This window comes from Scyliorhinus torazame, chromosome 21 (genome assembly GCF_047496885.1).
Source record: "Scyliorhinus torazame isolate Kashiwa2021f chromosome 21, sScyTor2.1, whole genome shotgun sequence".
NCBI classification, from domain to species: domain Eukaryota; kingdom Metazoa; phylum Chordata; class Chondrichthyes; order Carcharhiniformes; family Scyliorhinidae; genus Scyliorhinus; species Scyliorhinus torazame.
Genome location: NC_092727.1, coordinates 1,886,106 through 1,907,942, shown reverse-complemented (window position 1 = coordinate 1,907,942; position 21,837 = coordinate 1,886,106). Strand labels below are relative to the sequence as shown.

At 48.5% G+C, this 21,837-nt stretch overlaps 2 protein-coding genes across 4 annotated transcripts in view; one reads left to right on the top strand and one right to left on the bottom strand.

The window, feature by feature from the left end:
• hmbsb (hydroxymethylbilane synthase, b) overlaps nucleotides 1-8,073 on the bottom strand; it is a 53,150-nt gene extending 45,077 nt beyond the window's left edge. The window contains exon 1 of the mRNA XM_072486339.1: nucleotides 7,938-8,073. Within this exon, the coding sequence (XP_072342440.1) occupies nucleotides 7,938-7,952 (15 nt within the window). The 5' untranslated portion in view covers nucleotides 7,953-8,073. The remainder of the gene's footprint in view (nucleotides 1-7,937) is intronic.
• A 90-nt stretch (nucleotides 8,074-8,163) lies between these two features.
• The window catches only part of LOC140398096 (uncharacterized), a 75,285-nt gene continuing 61,611 nt past the window's right edge, over nucleotides 8,164-21,837 (top strand). For all 3 annotated transcript variants that reach the window (XM_072486334.1, XM_072486333.1, XM_072486335.1), the window contains exons 1-3: nucleotides 8,164-8,235; nucleotides 9,166-9,230; nucleotides 21,509-21,649. In XM_072486334.1, coding sequence (XP_072342435.1) covers nucleotides 9,184-9,230; nucleotides 21,509-21,649 — 188 coding nt within the window. In that variant the 5' untranslated portion in view covers nucleotides 8,164-8,235; nucleotides 9,166-9,183. The remainder of the gene's footprint in view (nucleotides 8,236-9,165; nucleotides 9,231-21,508; nucleotides 21,650-21,837) is intronic.

Sequence of the window (21,837 nt, the reverse complement as noted above, 5' to 3'; positions counted from 1 at the left end):
GGTTGGATCGGGCGTGTGAATGGAGGGTTGGGTTCGGGGGTCTGAGAGGGCTGTAGAGGTTTTAACCAGGGTCTGTCGGGGGTAAGGGGTATTCAGGGGTAAGAGCAGGGGAGTCGGGGATATTGGAGGAGGTTGAGGGACATCGGAGGTCAGGCTGGGATAGGGGTTCATAGAAATGGGGTCGAGGATAGGGTTAGGGGTCGGGGGTCAAGAATTGGGTGAGGGGGTTGGAGTTAGAAAGTTGGGATAAGAGGGGGTAGGGGATCGGCGTGAGGGAGTTGGAGTTAGGGGGAGCAGGTCGGGGATAGAGGAAGGTCGGGGATAGGGGAGGGGTCAGGAATCGGGTTGGGGTTAGAAAGTCAGGGACGGGGGAGAGGACGGGGGAAGGGATAGGGGGTATTTCAGTTTCGGAGGTATGAGGGGCTTTAAACTAAATGGGGGGGGCAAGTGTTCAGTTGTATGGAAAATTAAAAAATCAAAGTTAAAGGAGGTGAGAATGCAGGATAGTGATGAGAACTTTAGGCAGCACGGCGGCACAGGGGTCAGCACTGCTGCCTCACGGCGCCGAGGTCCCAGGTTCGATCCTGGCCCTGGGTCACTGTCCGTGTGGATTATCATAGTGATTATCATAGAATTTACAGTGCAGAAGGAGGCCATTCGACCCATCGAGTTTGCACATTCTCCCCGTGTCTGTGTGGGTCTCACCCCCACAACCCAAAGATGTGCAGGGTATGAGCTATGCTAAATTGCCCCTTAGTTGGAAGAAAAAAAGAATTGGGTACTTCATAGAACATTACAGCGCAGTACAGGCCCTTCGGCCCTCGATGTTGCGCCGACCTAAAGCCCATCTATACTATTCCCTTATCGTCCACATGTCTATCCAATGACCATTTGAATGCCCTTAGTGTTGGCGAGTCCACTACTGTTGCAGGCAGGGTATTCCACGCCCTTACTACTCTCCGAGTAAAGAACCTATCTCTGACATCTGTCTTATATCTATCTCCCCTCAATTTAAAGCTATGTCCCCTCGTGCTAGACATCACCATCTGAGGAAAAAGGCTCTCACTGTCTACCCTATCCAATCCTCTGATCATCTTGTATGCCTCAATTAAGTCACCTCTTAACCTTCTTTTCTCTAACGAAAACAGCCTCAAGCCCCTCAGCCTTTCCTCATAAGATCTTCCCTCCATACCAGGCAACATTCTAGTAAATCTCCTCTGCACCCTTTCCAATGTTTCCACATCCTTCCTATAATGCGGCGACCAGAATTGCACGCAATACTCCAAATGCGGCCGCACGAGAGTTTTGTACAGCTGCAACATGACCTCATGGCTCCTAAACTCAATCCCTCAACCAATAAAAGCTAACACACCGTACGCCTTCTTAACAACGCTCTCAACCTGAGTGGCAACTTTCAGGGATTTATGTACATGGACACCGAGATCTCTCTGCTCATCCACACTGCCAAGAATCTTACCATTAGCCCAGTACTCTGTCTTCCTGTTATTCCTTCCAAAATGAATCACCTCACACTTTTCTGCATTAAACTCCATTTGCCACCTCTCAGCCCAGCGCTGCAGCTTATCGATGTCCCTCTGTAACTTGTAACATCCTTCCGCACTGTCCACAACTCCACCGACTTTAGTGTCATCTGCAAATTTACTCACCCATCCTTCTACGCCGTCCTCCAGGTCATTTATAAAAATGACAAACAGCAGTGGCCCCAAAACAGATCCTTGTGGTACACCACTAGTAACTGGACTCCAGTCTGAACACTTCCCATCAACCACCACCCTTTGTCTTCTTCCAGCTAGCCAATTTCTGATCCAAACTGCTAAATCTCCCTGAATCCCATGCTTCCGTATTTTCTGCAGTAGCCTACCGTGGGGAACCTTATCAAACGCTTTACTGAAATCCATATACACCACATCAACTGCTTTACCCTCATCCACCTGTTTGCTCACCTTCTCAAAGAACTCAATAAAGTTTGTGAGGCACGACCTACCCTTCACAAAACCGTGTTGACTATCTCTAATCAAATTATTCCTTTCCAGATGATTATACATCCTATCTCTTAAAAACCTTTCCAAGACCTTCCCACAACAGAAGTAAGGCTCACTGGTCTATAGTTACCGGGGTTGTCTCTGCTCCTCTTCTTGAACAAGGGGACAACATTTGCTATCCTCCAGTCTTCTGGCACTATTCCTGTGGACAAAGATGACTTAAAGATCAAAGCCAAAGGCTCAGCAATCTCCTCCCTAGCTTCCCTGAGAATCCTAGGATAACTCCCATCCGGCCCAGGGGACTTATCTATTTTCACACTTTCCAGAATTGTTAACACCTCCTCCTTATGAACCTCAAGCCCTTCTAGTCTAGCAGCCTGAATCTCAGTATTCTCCTCGACAACATTGTCTTTTTCCTGTGTGAATACTGACAAAAAATATTCTTTCAGCACCTCTCCTATCTCCTCGGACTCCAAGCACAACTTCCCACTACTGTCCTTGACTGGCCCTACTCTTACCCTCGTCATTCTTTTATTCCTGACATATCTATAGAAAGCTTTAGGGTTATCCTTGATCCTACCTGCCAAAGACTTCTCATGTCCCCTCCTGGCTCTTCTTAGCTCTCTCTTTAGGTCCTTCCAACCTTCCTAGCTAACTTGTAACTCTCGTGCGCCCTAACTGATCCTTCATGTCTCATCTTTACATAAGCCTCCTTCTTCCTTTTGACAAGTGTTTCGACTGACTTAGTAAACCACGTTTCCCTTGCTCGACCACTTCCTCCCTGCCTGACAGGTACATACTTATCAAGGACACGCAGTAGCTGTTCCTTGAACAAGCTCCACATTTCCATTGTGCCCATCCCCTGCAGTTTTCCTCTCCATCCGATGCATCCTAAGTCTTGCCTCATCGCATCATAATTAGCTTTCCCCCAGATTCTTGCCCTGCGGTATATACCTATCCCTTTAACATAGAACATAGAACATAGAAAATACAGCACAGAACAGGCCCTTCGGCCCACGATGTTGTGCCGAACCTTTGTCCTAGATTAATCATAGATTGGGAGTCCTAGTCCAGGATTCTCGAAAGGTAAACTTGCAGGTTGAGTCCGTAATTAAGAAAGCAAATGCAATGTTGTCATTTATCTCAAGAGCTTGGAATATAAAAGCAGGGATGTACTTCTGAAGCTTTATAAAGCATTAGTTAGGCCCCATTTAGAATACTGTGAGCAATTTTGGGCCCCACACCTCAGGAAAGACATACTGGCACTGGAGCGGGTCCAGCAGAGATTCACACGGATGTTCCCAGGAATGGTCGGCCTAACATACATAGAACATAGAAAATACAGCACAGAACAGGCCCTTCGGCCCATGATGTTGTGCCGAACCTTTGTCCTAGATTAATCATAGATTATCATTGAATTTACAGTGCAGAAGGAGGCCATTCAGCCCTTTGAGTCTGCACCGGCTCTTGGAAAGAGCACCCTACCCAAACTCAACACCTTCACCCAACACCAAGGGCAATTTGGACATTAAGGGCAATTTATCATTGGCCAATTCACCTAACCCGCACATCTTTGGACTGTGGGAGGAAACCGGAGCACCCGGAGGAAACCCACGCAGACACGGGGAGGACGTGCAGACTCCGCACAGACAGTGACCCAAGCCGGAATCAAACCTGGGACCCTGGAGCTGTGAAGCAATTGTGCTATCCACAATGCTACCGTGCTGCCCTTAAGAACAAATAAATCTACACTATATCATTTTACCGTAATCCATGTACCTATCTAATAGCTGCTTGAAGGTCCCTAATGTTTCCGACTCAACTACTTCCACAGGCAGTGCATTCCATGCCCCCACTACTCTCTGGGTAAAGAACCTACCTCTGATATCCCTCCTATATCTTCCACCTTTCACCTTAAATTTATGTCCCCTTGTAATGGTGTGTTCCACCTGGGGAAAAAGTCTCTGACTGTCTACTCTAGCTATTCCCCTGATCATCTTATAAACCTCTATCAAGTCGCCCCTCATCCTTCTCCGCTCTAATGAGAAAAGGCCTAGCACCCTCAACCTTTCCTCGTAAGACCTACTCTCCATTCCAGGCAACATCCTGGTAAATCTTCTTTGCACCTTTTCCAGAGCTTCCACATCCTTCCTAAAATGAGGCGACCAGAACTGTACACAGTACTCCAAATGTGGCCTTACCAAAGTTTTGTACAGCTGCATCATCACCTCACGGCTCTTAAATTCAATCCCTCTGTTAATGAACGCGAGCACACCATAGGCCTTCTTCACAGCTCTATCCACTTGAGTGGCAACTTTCAAAGATGTATGAACATAGACCCCAAGGTCTCTCTGCTCCTCCACAATGCCAAGAACTCTACTGTTAACCCTGTATTCCCCATTCATATTTGTCCTTCCAAAATGGACAACCTCACACTTTTCAGGGTTAAACTCCATCTGCCACTTCTCAGCCCAGCTCTGCATCCTATCTATGTCTCTTTGCAGCCGACAACAGCCCTCCTTACTATCCACAACTCCACCAATCTTCGTATCGTCTGCAAATTTACTGACCCACCCTTCAACTCCCTCATCCAAGTCATTAATGAAAATCACAAACAGCAGAGGACCCAGAACTGATCCCTGCGGTACACCACTGGTAACGGGGATCCAGGCTGAATATTTGCTATCCACCACCACTCTCTGACTTCTATCGGTTAGCCAGTTCGTTATCCAACTGGCCAAATTTCCCACTATCCCATGCCTCCTTACTTTGTGCAGAAGCCTACCATGGGGAACTTTATCAAATGCCTTACTAAAATCCATGTACACTACATCCACTGCTTTACCTTCATCCACATGCTTGGTCACCTCCTCAAAGAATTCAATAAGATTTGTAAGGCAAGACCTACCCCTCACAAATCCGTGCTGACTATCCCGAATCAAGCAGTGTCTTTCCAGATGCTCAGAAATCCTATCCTTCAGTACCCTTTCCATTACTTTGCCTACCACCGAAGTAAGACTAACTGGCCTGTAATTCCCAGGGTTATCCCTAGTTCCTTTTTTGAACAGGGGCACGACATTCGCCACTCTCCAATCCCCTGGTACCACCCCTGTTGACAGTGAGGACGAAAAGATAATTGCCAACGGCTCTGCAATTTCATCTCTTGCTTCCCATAGAATCCTTGGATATATCCCGTCAGGCCCGGGGGACTTGTCTATCCTCAAGTTTTTCAAAATGCCCAACACATCTTCCTTCCTAACAAGTATTTCCTCGAGCTTACCAATCTGTTTCACACTGTCCTCTCCAACAATATCGCCCCTCTCATTTGTAAATACAGAAGAAAAGTACTCATTCAAGACCTCTCCTATCTCTTCAGACTCAATACACAATCTCCCGCTACTATCCTTGATCGGACCTACCCTCGCTCTAGTCATTCTCATATTTCTCACATATGTGTAAAAGGCCTTGGGGTTTTCCTTGATCCTACCCGCCAAAGATTGTTCATGCCCTCTCTTAGCTCTCCTAATCCCTTTCTTCAGTTCCCTCCTGGCTATCTTGTATCCCTCCAATGCCCTGTCTGAACCTTGTTTCTTCAGCCTTACATAAGTCACCTTTTTTCTCTTAACAAGACATTCAACCTCTCTTGTCAACCATGGTTCTCTCACTCGACCATCTCTTCCCTGCCTGACAGGGACATACATATCAAGGACACTTAGCACCTGTTCCTTGAACAAGTTCCACATTTCACTTGTGTCCTTCCCTGCCAGCCTATGTTCCCAACTTATGCACTTCAATTCTTGTCTGACAACATCGTATTTACCCTTCCCCCAATTGTAAACCTTGCCCTGTTGCACGTACCTATCCCTCTCCATTACTAAAGTGAAAGTCACAGAATTGTGGTCACTATCTCCAAAATGCTCCCCCACTAACAAATCTATCACTTGCCCTGGCTCATTACCCAGTACTAAATCCAATATTGCCCCTCCTCTGGTCGGACAATCTACATACTGTGTTAGAAAAGCTTCCTGGACACACTGCACAAACACCACCCCATCCAAACTATTTGATCTAAAGAGTTTCCACTCAATATTTGGGAAGTTAAAGTCGCCCATGACTACTACCCTATGACTTCTGCACCTTTCCAAAATCTGTTTCCCAATCTGTTCCTCCACATCTCTGCTACTATTGGGGGGCCTATAGAAAACTCCTAACAAGGTGACTGCTCCTTTCCTATTTCTGACTTCAACCCATACTACCTCAATAGGGTGATACTCCTCGAACTGCCTTTCTGCAGCTGTTATACTATCTCTAATTAATAATGCCACCCCCCCACCTCTTTTACCACCCTCCCTAATCTTATTGAAACATCTATAACCAGGGACCTCCAACAACCATTTCTGCCCCTCTTCTATCCAAGTTTCCGTGATGGCCACCACATCGTAGTCCCAAGTACCGATCCATGCCTTAAGTTCACCCACCTTATTCCTGATGCTTCTTGCGTTGAAGTATACACACTTCAACCCATCTCCGTGCCTGCAAATACTCTCCTTTGTCAGTGTTCCCTTCCCCACTGCCTCATTACATGCTTTGGCGTCCTGAATATCAGCTACCTTAGTTGCTGGACTACAAATCCGGTTCCCATTCCCCTGCCAAATTAGTTTAAACTTTCCATCACTAAAGTAGAAGTAATCAAATTGTGGTCACTATCACCAAAGTGCTCACCTACCTCCAAATCTAACACCCGTCCTGGTTCATTACCCAGTACCAAATCCAAATTCATAATTTTTTTTATAAATGATGCACAGGAAAATAAGGCTGCAGAAGTAGAAAAGGGGACAAAATTTGCATCAGTCTTCACAATGGAAGACAGCAGTGGGATTCCAGAACTTCAAGAGTCAGGGGTAAGTGCAGTGGCCATCATGGAGGTCAAGGTGCTGGAGAAACTGAAAGGTCTGAAGGTGGATAAATCATCTGGACTGGAGAGACTACACCCCAGGGTCTAAAAGAGATAGCTGAGGAGATTGTGGAGGCATTGGTGATGATCTTTCAGGAATCACTGAAGACAGCGAGGGTCCCAGAGGACTGGAAAGTAGTGAATGCAAGACCACTGTTTAAGAAGGGAGGGAGGCAGAATTTCATAGAATTTGCAGTGCAGAAGGAGGCCATTCGGCCCAATGAGTCTGCACCGGCTCTTGGAAAGAGCACCCTACCCAAGGTCCACACCGCCACCCTCTCCCCATAATCCAGTAACCCTACCCAACACTAAGGGCAATTTTGGACACTAAGGGCAATTTATCATGGCCAATCCACCTAACCCGCACATCTTTGGACTGTGGGAGGAAACCGGAGCACCCGGAGGAAACCCACGCACACGGGGAGGATGTGCAGACTCCGCACAGACAGTGACCCAAGCCGGAATCGAACCTGGGACCCTGGAGCTGTGAAGCAATTGTGCTATCCACAATGTTACCGTGCTGCCCCCTGAGAAGATGGGAAATTATCGTCCAGTTAGCCTGACTTTGGTCATTAGTAAGATTTTGGAGTTCATTATTAAAGATGAGATTGCGGAGTACTGGCAAGTGCACGGCAAAATAGGACTGAGTCAGCACGGCTTCGTCAAAGGGAGGTCGTGTCTGACAAATCTGGTAGAGTTCTTTGAGGAGGTAACAAGGAAGTTAGACAAAGGAGAACCAGTGGATGTGATTTATTTAATTTCCAGAAGGCTTTTGACAAGGTGCCGCATAGGAGACTGTTAAATAAGTTAAGAGCCCATGGTGTTCAGGGTAAGTTCCCGGCACGGACAGAGGATTGGCTGCCTGACAGAGAGAGGGGTCGGTGCTGGGACCACAACCGGGGTGGGGGGGGTTCTGGAGCCGGCTTCACTCAGACTCAGTAACTGGGGGGGGGCTGCCGCGCTGTCTGTCTCTCTCTCACCCGCTCTCCGGACATGTTGGCGCGGGGAGGCCGCCGGCGGGAGCGGGGTCCGCGCTCTCTGCTATCGGTCTGAGCCGGGGGCCGCCATCTTCCCAGAGGGCCGTGCGGCAGGCGGACCGCGCATGTGTCGCCGAGGGCGGGGCCAGACTGTCAGTCACCCGCCGGGCCCGCCCCCCCACTTCCGGTCCCTCCCCCCACTTCCGGTCCCTCCCCCCACTTCCGGTCCCTCCCCTTCAGGGCCCCACTTCCGGCCCCACCCGGAGGACGGACGGATCCGGGAGCAAAATAACAAGAAAATGTGATTGAGCTGCAGCGGCGGGGACGGGGGTGGAGGGGGGATGGGGAGTGGGAGGGGCCCTGGGAGTGGGAGGGGCCCTGGGAGTGGGAGGGGGAGTGAGAGTGGGAGTGGGAGGAGCCCTGGGAGTGGGGGGGGGCCCTGGGAGTGGGAGGAGGGGCCCTGGGAGTGGGGGGGGGCCCTGGGAGTGGGAGGAGGGGCCCTGGGAGTGGGAGGGGGAGTGAGAGTGGGAGTGGGAGGAGCCCTGGGAGTGGGAGGAGGAGCCCTGGGAGTGGGAGGAGGGGCCCTGGGAGTGGGAGGAGCCCTGGGAGTGGGGGGATGGGGATTGGGGGGGGGATGGGGTATTGAAGGAACATAGTCTGGTCAACCATGAAGAGAGGATAAGGACAGTTACTGCACCTAATTACACACTCCCATCCACATCCAAACCACTTCATTGGAAAATCCCTGTGTCAAAATCCTGGAATGCCTGACCAATCTTCCTGCTAAATTGCACTGATTGCACAGCAGCCTGGATATGGCTTATTCCATGATGAATCCGATGTGTTTGGTCATGCAACTAAACTTAAAGGGCCCGTGCACTGAAAATACTTTCCACACACAACTAAATTTGAAAGGAAACATTGCTCCTAACCTAAGGTTGGGGTACCTTCATAATAATGGCTTATTGTCACAAGTAGGCTTCAAATTAAGTTACTGTGATAAGACCCTAGTCGTCACATTCCGGCGCCTGTTCGGGGAGGCCGGTATGGGAATTGAACCCGCGCTGCTGGTCTTGTTCTGCATTACAAGCCAGCTGTTTAGCCCACTGTGCTGAACCACCCTTCACACAATATTTCAAGAAGAAGCGTCATCAACACTAAAGGCAGCCAGGGCTGAGCCGGAATCTTTGCTGGATGGTCAATTTTTAATTCTGGTATTTGTTTTTACTAGGGTTTGAAATTATGCCTCATGGCATCTTATAAAACTGAGAAAACCTGGAGTGATCTACAGGAGAGGTACAGAAAATGCAAAAATACAAACAAAAAACTGATGTTGGAAACTGAAGTCAAAGCAACATTGTGCTGGAAATCTCAGCAGGTCTGACAGCAGCTGTGAAGAGAGAAACAGCGTTAATGTTTTGAGTCAAAACTGACTTCAGATCTTTATTTCAAGTTGATTCAAGGCATTGGGCAGAATTCTCCCAAAAAATGACTAATTTTGGATGGAATGTTCCCATCTTCGGCCACTGGCCCTCAATTGCCCCTCTTTTTAGGCCATGCCCCTCTTAGGCACCATTTGCCTTGGCAGTGCCCTTTGGCATGCTGGCACTGCCCCTTGGCGCCCTGGCATTGCCAACCTGTCCCAAACCCCTGGCTAATACCCAGAATTACAGATTGAAATGTGTTTCGATACTCATTTAAATATGCAAACCTGGTTCACACATATTGAGGTCATGAACTGGATTCCGTCCAGTGCTCCATTCTGTGCCCGGCATGATACCGGTTTAGGGCTCCTGCTATTCTCTCGGAATAGCAGGAGGTGCACCAGGCGCATCGTGGAGGGGAAATCACCCCCGTTAGCTGTTTCTCTCTCCACAGATGCTGCTGGACCGGCTGAGTGTTTTCAGAACTTTCTGTTTTCATAGAAAGAGTTACTTCTTGGAGCATGCAAAGTAATTCACTATAACATTCAGGTGTCATTACAAATGGTACAAATGTTTGCTGCCGCAGTGCTTCTGGATTTGGTCAGTGCATGTGTGAAACTGAATTGTGTTGTGAGGACTCATTTCTCAACCCCTGTCACAGGACACAGTGAAGCTCTGACTGCTGTAAATGTATTTCTAATCTATCTGGGGTAATTACAGCCGGGTATTGTGACCAGGAGCTTTGCCTGTTTGTCAGCTGCATTTAAGTGAGTTTAAGTTAATGGCCACGCTGCACCGCAAACGCAGCTCGCTGTGACAGCGTGTCCGATTACAGCTGGGGACCCCGTACCCGGGATCTATCTGGCTCACCCCGCCTCACAAGATCCAGTGTGATCTCGCGTGTCATTGCAATGTGAATCCCGCCCATTGTGGACAGATCACTTTTTAGCAAATCTGCATGTTACAGTGAGGCTACTCGTCTTACTCGAATGTGCAGATTCCCAAGATACGTGAGGCTTCACCTCGGAGACCTCGGGCGAACGCCATTCAGCAAGAACGGCACTCGCAGGAGCCTCCCAGGGGATCGGAGGCCCCCAGCTGCATGCCCTTTGGGCAGGGCGGTGCCCTGGCACTGCTGATACTACCTGGGTACCCTGACAGTGCCAGCCTAGCACCCTAGCTGTGCCACCTTGGTGCCAGACAGGCACTGCCATGGTGCCCATGTGGCACTGCCAGGGTGGCATTTTCTGCTTGTGATCAGGCTGGGGTGACCTGCATGGGTGTTGAGGGGAGGTCGGGGATCGCTTTAGTAAATGGCATCCCGATCTCTGTAGCGCTGGGAAGCACACGGCTAAACACGCTCACTGTGGAACTTTGTTTCCATTTGGGTGAATCGCGCCCAGTGTTTCTGTGCATGGAAGGGCAAAACCTATAGGGGGCAATGCTGTGGCTGAGCTGTACCCGGCGCAAATTCCATTCTGTTGGGTGAATTGCAGGAGAGCCCTGAAGTTTCCCATTCTCCCGGCCTGCTTCAACTGGCGGGATTAGGATATCGGCCAGAAAGTGTGACCTTATAACCCCCACGAGGACCACGGGGAAACCATTGTTGATCTTCCCTCAGGACTATAAGACCATAAGACATAGGAGCGGAGGTAAGGCCATTCGGCCCATCGAGTCCACTCCACCATTCAATCATGGCTGATTTCAACTCCATTTACCCGCTCTCTCTCCATAGCCCTTAATTCCTCGAGAAATCAAGAATTTATCAACTTCTGTCTTAGACTCTCCTAAACTGTCTAAATCTTTCTGCAGCCTCCTCACCTCCTCAATACTACTTCCCGGCCTCCACCGCCCACTGTGGCAATGAATTCCACAGACCCACCACTCTCTGGCTGAAGAAATTTCTCCTCATCTCTGTTCTAAAGTGACTCCCTTTTATTCTAAGGCTGTGCCCCCGGGTCCTAGTCTCCCCTGCTAATGGAAACAACTTCCCTACGTCCACCCTATCTAAGCCATTCGTTATCTTATAAGTTTCTATTAGATCTCCCCTCAACCTCCTAAACTCCAATGAATATAATCCCAGGATCCTCAGACGTTCATCGTATGTTAGGCCTACCATTCCTGGGATCATCCGTGTGAGTCTCCGCTGGACCCGCTCCAGTGCCAGTATGTCCTTCCTGAGGTGTGGCGCTCAAAATTGCTCACAGTATTCTAAACGGGGCCTAACTAGTGCTTTATAAAGCTTCAGAAGTACATCCCTGCTTTTATATTCCAAGCCTCTTGAGATAAATGACAACATTGCATTTGCTTTCTTAATTACGGACTCAACCTGCAAGTTTACCTTTAGAGAATCCTGGACTAGGACTCCCAAGCCCCTTTGCACTTCACCATTATGAATTTTATCACCGTTTAGAAAATAGTCCATGCCTCTATTCTTTTTTCCAAAGTGCAAGACCTCGCACTTGCCCACGTTGAATTTCATCAGCCATTTCTTGGACCACTCTCCTAAACTGTCTAAATCTTTCTGCAGCCTCCTCACCTCCTCAATACTACCTGCCCCTCCACCTATCTTTGTATCATCGGCAAACTTAGCCAGAATGCTCCCAGTCCCGTCATCTAGATCGTTAATATATAAAGAGAACAGCTGTGGCCCCAACACTGAACCCTGCGGGACACCACTCGTCACCGGTTGCCATTCCGAAAAAGAACCTTTTATCCCAACTCTCTGCCTTCTGTCTGACAGCCAATCGTCAATCCATGTTAGTACCTTGCCTCGAATACCATGGGCCCTTGTTTTACTCAGCAGTCTCCCGTGAGACACCTTATCAAAGGCCTTTTGGAAGTCAAGATAGATAACATCCATTGGCTCTCCTTGGTCTAATCTATTTGTTATCTCTTCAAAGAACTCTAACAGGTTTGTCAGGCACGACCTCCCCTTACTAAATCCATGCTGACTTGTCCTAATCCGGCCCTGCACTTCCAAGAATTTAGAAATCTCATCCTTAACGATGGATCTTGCCAACAACCGAGGTTAGGCTAATTGGCCTATAATTTTCCATCTTTTTTCTTGTTCCCTTCTTGAACAGGGGGGTTACAACAGCGATTTTCCAATCCTCTGGGACTTTCCCGGACTCCAGTGAATTTTGAAAGATCATAACTAACGCCTCCACTATTTCTTCAGCTATCTCCTTTAGAACTCTAGGATGTAGCCCATCTGGGCCCAGAGATTTATCAATTTTTAGACCTCTTAGTTTCTCTAGCACTTTCTCCTTTGTGATGGCTACCATATTCAACTCTGCCCCCTGACTCTCCTGAATTATTGGGATATTACTCATGTCTTCGACTGCGAAGACTGACGCAAAGTACTTATTTAGTTCCTCAGCTATTTCCTTGTCTCCCATCACTAGATTACCAGCGCATTTTGGAGCGGCCCAATGTCTACTTTTTCCTCCCGTTTGTTTTTAATGTATTTAAAGAAACTTTTACTATCATTCCTAATGTTACTGGCTAGCCTACCTTCATAATTGATCCTCTCTTTCCTTATTTCTCTCTTTGTTATCCTCTGTTTGGTTTTGTAGCCTTCCCAATCTTCTGACTTCCCACTACTCTTTGCCACATTGTAGGCTTTCCCTTTTGCTTTGATACATTCCCTAACTTCCTTTGTCAGCCATGGCTGCCTAATCCCCCCCCTCTGATAACCTTTCTTTTCTTTGGGATGAACCTCTGTACTGTGTCCTCAATTACTCCCAGAAACTCCTGCCATTGCTGTTCTACTGTCTTTCCCACTAGGCTCTGCTCCCAGTCGATTTTCGTCAGTTCCTCCCTCATGCCCCTGTAGTTACCTTTATTTAACTGTAACATCTTTACATCTGATTCTACCTCCTTTCTTTCAAATTGCAGATTGAATTCTACCATATTATGATCACTGCCTCCTAAGTGTTCCCTTACTTTAAGATCTTTAATCAAGTCTGGCTCATGACATAACACTAAGTCCAGAATGGCCTGTTCCCTCGTGGGCTCCATCACAAGCTGTTCCAAAAAGCCCTCCTGTAAATATTCAATGAATTCCCTTTCTTTGGGTCCACCGGCAACATTATTTACCCAGTCCACCTGCATATTGAAGTCCCGCATGATCCCTGTGACGTTGCCTTTCTGACATGCCCTTTCTATTTCGTGGTGCATTTTGTGCCCCTGGTCCTGACCACTGTTAGGAGGCCTGTACATAACTCCCATTATGGTTTTTTTGCCTTTGCGGTTCCTCAACTCTACCCACACAGACTCCACATCATCTGACCCTATGTCGTTTAGTGCTATTGATTTAATTTCATTCCTAATTAACAAGGCAACCCCGCCACCTCTGCCCACCTCTTTGTTTTTTCGATAGGTTGTGAATCCCTGGATGTTTAAATGCCAGTCCTGAACCCCCTGCAACCACGTCTCTGTGATGCCTACCACATCATACCTGTCAGTCACAATCTGGGCCACAAGCTCATCTACCTTGTTCCGTACACTGCGTGCATTTAAATATAGCACCTTTAATTCTCTATTGACCGTCCCTTTTTGTTTTCTTAGTGTGGTGGACCTTGGTTTACTGAGCCTTTCCATACACTGCGTCATATTTTGTGAGATGGGGACTATCGTAACCTCTCCGGAGTTCTGTCTTTTCGTGCTTTTTTGTATTCCTAAGCAGTTATGCTTCCCACTGATTACTTCACCTCTTGATTCCCTGACTTTCCCTTCCCCCCCCATCTCTAGTTTAAAGTCCTATTGACCACCCTATTTACTCTTTTCGCCAGAACACTGGTCCCAGCTCGGTTCAGGTGGAGACCATCCCAATGGTATAGGTCCCCCTTGACCCAAAACTGATGCCAGTGTCCCATGAAAAGGAACCCCTCTTTCCCACACCACTCTTTCAGCCACGTGTTAACTTCCCTTATTCTTGCCTCCCTATGTTAATTTGCACGTGGCTCGGGCAGTAATCCGTAGATTATGACCCTTGAGGACCTGCTTTTTAATTTGAATCCTAGCTCTTTATAATCTCTAAACAGGTCCTCTTTCCTAGACTTGCCTATGTTGTTGGTACCGACATGGACCACATCAACTGGATCCTCCCCCTCCCTCTCCAGTATCCTTTCAAGCCGGTCAGAGATGTCCCGCACCCTAGCACCGGGCAGGCAACATACCATGCGGGACTCTTTATCCTGCTCACAAAGGATACTATCTATCCCCCTGATAATAGAATCCCCTACAACTACAACTTGCCTATTTACTCCCTCCCCTTGAATGGCCTGCTAAACCATGGTGCCTTGGTCAGCCTACTCATCCTTCCTGCAGCCCTGTTCGCCATCCACACAGGGAGCAAGTGACTTGTACCTGTTGGACAGGGTCAAGGGCTGAGGCTCCTGAGTTCCTGACTGCTGGTTCCCTTTACCTGCCTGACTTGCAGTCACACCCTGCTGTCTCTGGCCACTGGCAGGATTTAAACTACTTACTCTGACAGGTGTGACTGCCTCCTGAAACACAATGTCCAGGTAAGTCTCCCCCTCCCGGATGTGCCTCAGTGTTTGAAGCTCAGACTCCAGCTCATCAACTCTGAGCCGGAGCTCTTCGAGCAGCCAACACTTACTGCAGATGTGGTCGCTGCAGCTCGCAATGGGATCTGCCAGCTCCCACATCAAGCAGCTCAAGCAAATCACCTGACCAGCCATCTCTAATTAATTAATTAGTTTAATTTAAGTTTACGAGTTTAGCTGTGTTTTTTTTTAAATTTGGGGCAGATTTGCTATCAACCAATCAGATCACAGCTTCCCTCTGACATCACTTTTGAAAAAAAAAGTGGAAAACAGGAAGTTACCGTTAGGTTTTTATACTCACACAGAGACTGCTCCTCCCCCTCCGAAAGGCTCCCGAAACTAGGCCGCGATCCCCGGGTTAAAGTAGGTTTTTATACTCACACAGAGACTGCTCCTCCTCCTCCGAACGACTCCCGAAACTAGGCCGCGATCCCCGGGTTAAAGTAGGTTTTTATACTCACACAGAGACTGCTCCTCCTCCTCCGAACGACTCCCGAAACTAGGCCGCGATCCCCGGGTTAAAGTAGGTTTTTATACTCACACAGAGACTGCTCCTCCTCCTCCGAACGGCTCCCGAAACTAGGCCGCGATCCCCGGGTTAAAGTAGGTTTTTATACTCACACAGAGACTGCTCCTCCTCCTCCGAACGGCTCCCAAAACTAGGCCCGTAGAAAGAGAGAGAACAAAACAGTAGGGAAAAAGCACCTTCTCCCACTCTGCACCGAATTACCTCACTGCACCGAATTACCAAGTTTCAAATTCCCACTCTGGATGTGTCTCACTCACTCAGGCTGTGTCTCTTTGACCTGCGCAACGCAAGGACTCCTGGAGTATGAGCTTCACAGAGACGGGGAAGATACCATTCAGCTGAAACTCTTTAAAAACGCTCATAAAAGCCGGCCTAAAGTAGGGCCTGGTGTGGTTAGTCCTCCCAGCAATGATTGAAGCGGGACAGAGTTACTGCTGTGAGCAGAATATTATATATTGTTAAATAATTCTTAGTTCTACTACTAATGGCTTCCTCAAGTTACTAAACTGGCAACGAGGACAAAAGGAACCTCCGGACTTACTTGTGGAACTGCCTAGCTGCCCGGATTACAGTCCCGGAGACTGCAGAATTCAGGATGCCACTGTTTGTGGAACTGCAATCCTTCGGTGCGGCTGGAAGACGAGCCAGTATTATGAACGCATGAGGTATTCTTTCCAGGATAATGGGATTTTGGGGGAAGACTCCAGAAAGAATTCCTCCTGACCGCCTGCGGGGCTCCGACCTTTGGGACCATAAAAAGTCTTACCCGGCCGCACTGGACTCCAAATAATTTGATGAGCCGGTCGCTTTAGTAGCTGAAAGTTACAACCTAAACCTTCCATGATCATGCAGTGGTACAGATTTAATATAGCGATGCAATCTGCAGGTGAATCGGTCAATGATTTCTTGACCTGTCTGAGGCATCCAGCTGAACATTGCGAGTTTGGGCCATCCCTCTCTGAAATGTTGAGGGATAGGTTAGTGTGCGGCATAAAAGACATGGAAGCTGTTGGCGGGACCCACCTTGGATCTGAAACGGACAATTGAACTATCGCTGTCGCGGGAGCATGCAGAGAGGAAGAAGGGGAGAGCGGGCCACAGTGCCAGATGTGTGGTTGGAGGACAAGTGATGGCAAGTTTCTGCACAGAGAACGTTGTCCGCGGCAGCCGCCGAGATCACCGCGAACCGGAGCCTTGCACATTAATAATATTATAATAATTAGCCCCGGATGAGGAGGACCGTTTGATGCAATTGAATTGTGTCACGGCCCTGAAAGTAGCACTGACCCGGGTGACAGTACAAGTAAATGGTCACCCTGCGGTAATGGACACTGGAGCGGCCGTTTCCGTAGTGTTTTGGTGACTCAACGCAGGGATCATGCCGCTGACATTGTGACCAAAGTGAGGTTGGCGACTTATACCGGCGAATGTTTGAAGATTGTGGGGACCACCGTAACTCCGGTAACACACGACAGCAGTTGGTCCATTTTCCCTTGGCTGTGGTACAGGGACCGGGGCCCAGTTTGCTGGGGCATGACTGGTTGCGGGTCCTCCATCACAACTGGCAACAGGTATTTCAGGTGGGCACCGGGAATCTGTGCGATGTACTGGGAAAATACCCCAAACTGTTCCAGGAGAGTCTGGACAGGATAAAAGGGCCGAGGTCCATATCTAGGTCCATCCCGATGATAAGCCCCGGTATTGAGGACAAGGCCTGTCCCTCATGCAGTGCTTGCCAAGGTTGACGCGGAGCTTCGGCGTCTGAAGGATCTGGGGGTCATACGTCCTGTACAATTTGCGGAATGGATGTGGTGTGGGTAATTAAGCTTGATAAATGTGTTTGACTCTGGGAGCATTTTAAGCTCGGGGTGAACAGAGCTTCACGCCTAGACGTACCCGATTTGTTGAGTGGAGAATCTATATGCAAAACTGACAGGAGGATGTTCTTTTATGAAGCCTGAGATGAGCCATGCTTATTTACAGGTGTAGTTCGATCCAGCGGCCAGGAAATTTGTGACCATAAGCACCCATAGGGGATTATTTGAATACACTTGCCTTCCGTTTGGGGTTTCATTGGCCCAGGTGATTTCCCAGCGGGTAATGGAGAACATCCAGCAGGGCCTGCTGAAGGTGGCCGTCGATCTGGACAATGTGCTCATCACGGGCACCATAGAGAAGGAGCACATGGACAAACTGAAGTGGTTGCAACTCTCAACTTTATGGATACCATGCGGTAACAGTTCCCAGGTGCGCGCATGGACCCAGTGGGATCCGGGACTGATGAAACTTGGCCTCGTGCTTATGAGCAGTGAAACGCAGGGGACCCTTCCTGTGGCTCTCCGGCCCTCTGCCCAGAAGCTCTCGGAGCTCAGCGTGGAGGACACTGTCATATTGTGGGGAGCTTGCGTAGTAATCCTGCCGCAGGGTTCGGAGCCCCTGCTGCAGGACCTCCACAGTGGGCACCCAGGCTTCTAAGGTGAAGATATGTCTGTCGGCCCGACATTGATGGGGACATTTAGAGGACCGGGCACAGCTGCCCGGCATGCCAGGAGCATCAGAAACTCCCGCCAGTGGCATCTTCATCCATGGGAGTGGCTGGGACGGCCATGGGCGCGACTGCAGTTCTTCATCATTGTGGATGCCCACTCAAAGAGGCTGGAGGTGTACAAGATGACCTCAACAACATCCAGGGTGGTGGTAGAAAAATTCCGGTGCGCGTTCTGCACCCATGGGATCACTGACGTTGTGATAACGGATAATGGGACACCCTTCACTCGTGAAGCGTTTGCCACATAAATGAAATGAAAATCGCTTATTGTCACAAGTAGGCTTCAAATGAAGTTACTGTGAAAAGCCCCTAGTCACCACATTCCGACGCCTGTTCGGGGAGGCTGGTACGGGAATTGAACCGTGCTGCTGGCCTGCCTTCGACTGCTTTCAAAGCCAGCGATTTAGCCCAGTGAGCTAAACCAGAGTGGTGTCTGGCATATTAGAACCGCCCAGTACCATCCCTCATCCAACGGCCTTGCAGCAAGGCCGCACCAGACTTTCAAAAGGAGCATAAAAAAACAAACAAGGGTTCCATGGGCACGCGACTGCGTGGTTCCTTTTTAACTACTCCACAATGACACATGTGATGATGGAATTGCCCCTGCAGAGCTGTTGACGGGCCAAAGGCTCAGAACCCGGTTGAGTCTCACATTCCCAACCTGGCAGGAAAGTGGAGGTGCAGCAGGAGGCACCGTGACTTGAGGACGTCAGGCTGGCAGTTTCACTCAAACCCACAGCTTTGGCTCCCAGGTGTCATGCTGGAGAGAACTGGATCGGCCTCGTACAAGGTTAAGATTCAGGGCATTTCGACCACTGGAAGAGGCGAAAACTGCGCTTCACAACATTCAACCATCAGCATTGACACCTCCTCCGTGCCAGGAACCACTCCACCTGGGGTCCCAACCGTTTATATCCCGCGCCCAGTCCAGCAGGAGGAGGATGACCTTGGCTCTGAAATGGACATGAAGTGCCTGTGCCTACGGACGAGATCGTGTCCGGGATCGAGGTCCCAGCAATAACACTCCGGAGGTTGGCCAGAAATGGCAGTCAACGAACTGATGCACACCGTCCAAGCCAGAGCCGCTGAAAGTGGAAGCACAGTCTCTGGCAAAGCGGCGCAGACAGCCACAACTGTTGGCGGCTGAAGGGGACTTTGGGCTTTGGGAGGGACCACAGGCAGCTGGAGACACAAGTGGCACCAGCTGGAGCTCAGAGGCCCAGCTGAAGCGCGTTAAAGACTCATAGAAGCCGGCTCAAAGCAGGGCCTGGTGTGGTTCATTCTCCCAGCAAGGAGCGAGTTACTGCTTTTTAAAAATGTATTTATGGGACGTGTCAGCATTCATTTCCCATCCCTAATTTCCCTTGAGGGGGCAGTTAAAAGTCAACCACATTGCTATGGGTCTGGAGTCAAATGTAGGCCAGGTAAGGATGGCAGATTTCCTTCTAGATGCGTTTTTACAACAATGGTTTCATGGTTATCATGCGACTTTTAATTCCAGATTTTTTTATTGAATTCAAAGCTCAGCATCTGCAGTGGCGGGATTTGAACCTGGATTTCCAAGGCATTGCCCTGGACCTCTGGTTTACTTGTCCAGTGACAATACCACTACGTCACAGCCTCCCCTCATTACTGTGACCAGCGGTGTGCCTCAGGGATCAGTGCTGGTCTAGTTATTTGTTACATATATTAGTGATTTGGATGAGAATGTAGGAGGCATGGTTAGGAATGATGACACCAAGATTGGTGGCATAGCGGATAGTGAAGAAGGTTGTATAAGATTGCAACAGGATCTTGACCAATTGGGCCAGTGGAGCGATGAATGGCAGATGGAGTTTAATTTGGATAAATGTGAGGTGATGCATTTTGTTTGATAGAATCGGGGCAGGACCTACTCGGTTAATGGTCGGGAGTTGGGGTGAGTTACAGAACAAAGAGATCTATGGGAACAGGTTCATAGCTCCTTGAAGGTGGAGTCGCAGGTGGACAGGGTGGTGAAGAAGGCATTCAGCATGCTAGGTTTTATTGGTCAGAATGTTGAATACAGGAGTTGGGACGTCTTGTTGAAGTTGTACAAGACATTGATACGGCCACACTTGGAATCCTGTGTTCCGTTCTGGTCACCCTATTATAGGAAGGATATTGTTAAACTAGAAAGAGTGCAGCAAAGATTTACGAGGATGCTACCGGGACTTGATGGTCTGAGTTATAAGGAGAGGCTGGATAGACTGGGACTTTTTTCCCTGGAGCGTAGGAGGCTTAGGGGTGATCTTATAGAGGTCAATAAAATAATGATGAACATGGATAAGTTAAATAGTCAACATCTTTTCCCAAAGGTAGAGGAGTCTAGAACTAGAGGGCATAGGTTTAAGGTGAGAGGGGAGAGATACAAAAGAGATCAGAGGGGAAATACTTTCGGACAGAGGGTGGTGAGCATCTGGAACGGGCTGCCAGAGGCAGCGGTAGAGGCGGGTACAATTTTTTCCTTTAAAAAACAGACAGTTACAAGGGCAGGGTGGGTATAGAGGGATCTGGACCAAATGCAGGCAAGTGGGACTAGCTTAGTGATAGAAACTGGGCGGCATGAACAAGCTGGGCCGAAGGGCCTGTTTTCATGCTACAAACATCTGACTCTAGACCTGATACTGCCTTAGGGACACTGACAATTTGATCCCCTTCATTTGTCCTTTCTTTCCAAAATGCTTCACTTTCTCCCCTGATACAGCTGATGGCAAATGTACACTTTCCTGTGTGACGAATGCAGGATTTTAGATATATTAGATTATAAACATTTGGCAATTTAAGAGTTAAAAGTCTGGGTTAGAGTGTGTTTGACTGCAGTGGTCATGTTTTTAAAATAATCTTGTTTTGCAAGACCAGAAACATTCAAGATGAAATTGACCATCGTAAAAGCCTGGGCTAATGCACTGTTGTTTGATTAGGGGAGCTCCTGGGGAGTTAATGTGTTTTCAGCCTGGGGAGATGCAGTCAGTGCTGGGTGGAGCTAAGGCATTCAGACCTTTTGAGAAAGCTTTTTGAGTGGAGTTCTGATATGGCAATCCTTTAAGACCACAAGTAAGGTCTTTTTCTTTCACAGTTGGATCTTAACTTTGACTTTTCTTTCTCATTGCATTTTTGTTCAAATTATTGTTGTTTGTGGCAACTCACCTGCTTCCTACCTATTGGGAAAGAAGGATTAGCATTTTCAATGGCACATGTCACAAAGCGCTTTGAAACAAACCAGGCTTTTAAAATAGTTTGACTGTAGCAGAGCCAACGTGTGTGTAGCGAGCCCCTGAGAGGGTTTTACATGCCATCCAGTAGTGCAGCACTGCATCAGTACACCACTGGGAATGTTGGCCCAGATTTTCTGCTCAAGACTTTGGATTGGGGCTCAAACCCGTGACCTTCTGTCAGGTGAGAGGGCTGCCAGCTGAGTTGAGATACGTTCGGCAGGGATTCTGTGACAGACTCTGATTGCACTGTGTGTTTCTCTGCAGTTTAAATCGTGTTCGACAGCAGCTGGGCTTCGTTTCCCGGGCAGGATGGGATAACCTTGTGGCCAGAGATGCTCCTCCACGTGTCCATTCAACCCCCCAGCATAACAGGCAGAAGGTGCATTCCCCATCTCATCTACCCAGGTACGGTGATTTCCAAGATTTCCTGGGACAGACTAAGTTATTTACTACCCGAGGTCTGATCCCTTATTAGATTAAATTATGGCTGATCTGCATGCCAATTCTATATACCTCCCTTCTCTCCATATTCTTTAATAGTCTCACCCAACAAAAATCTGTCAATCTCAGTCTTGAAGGTTTCAGTTGAACAC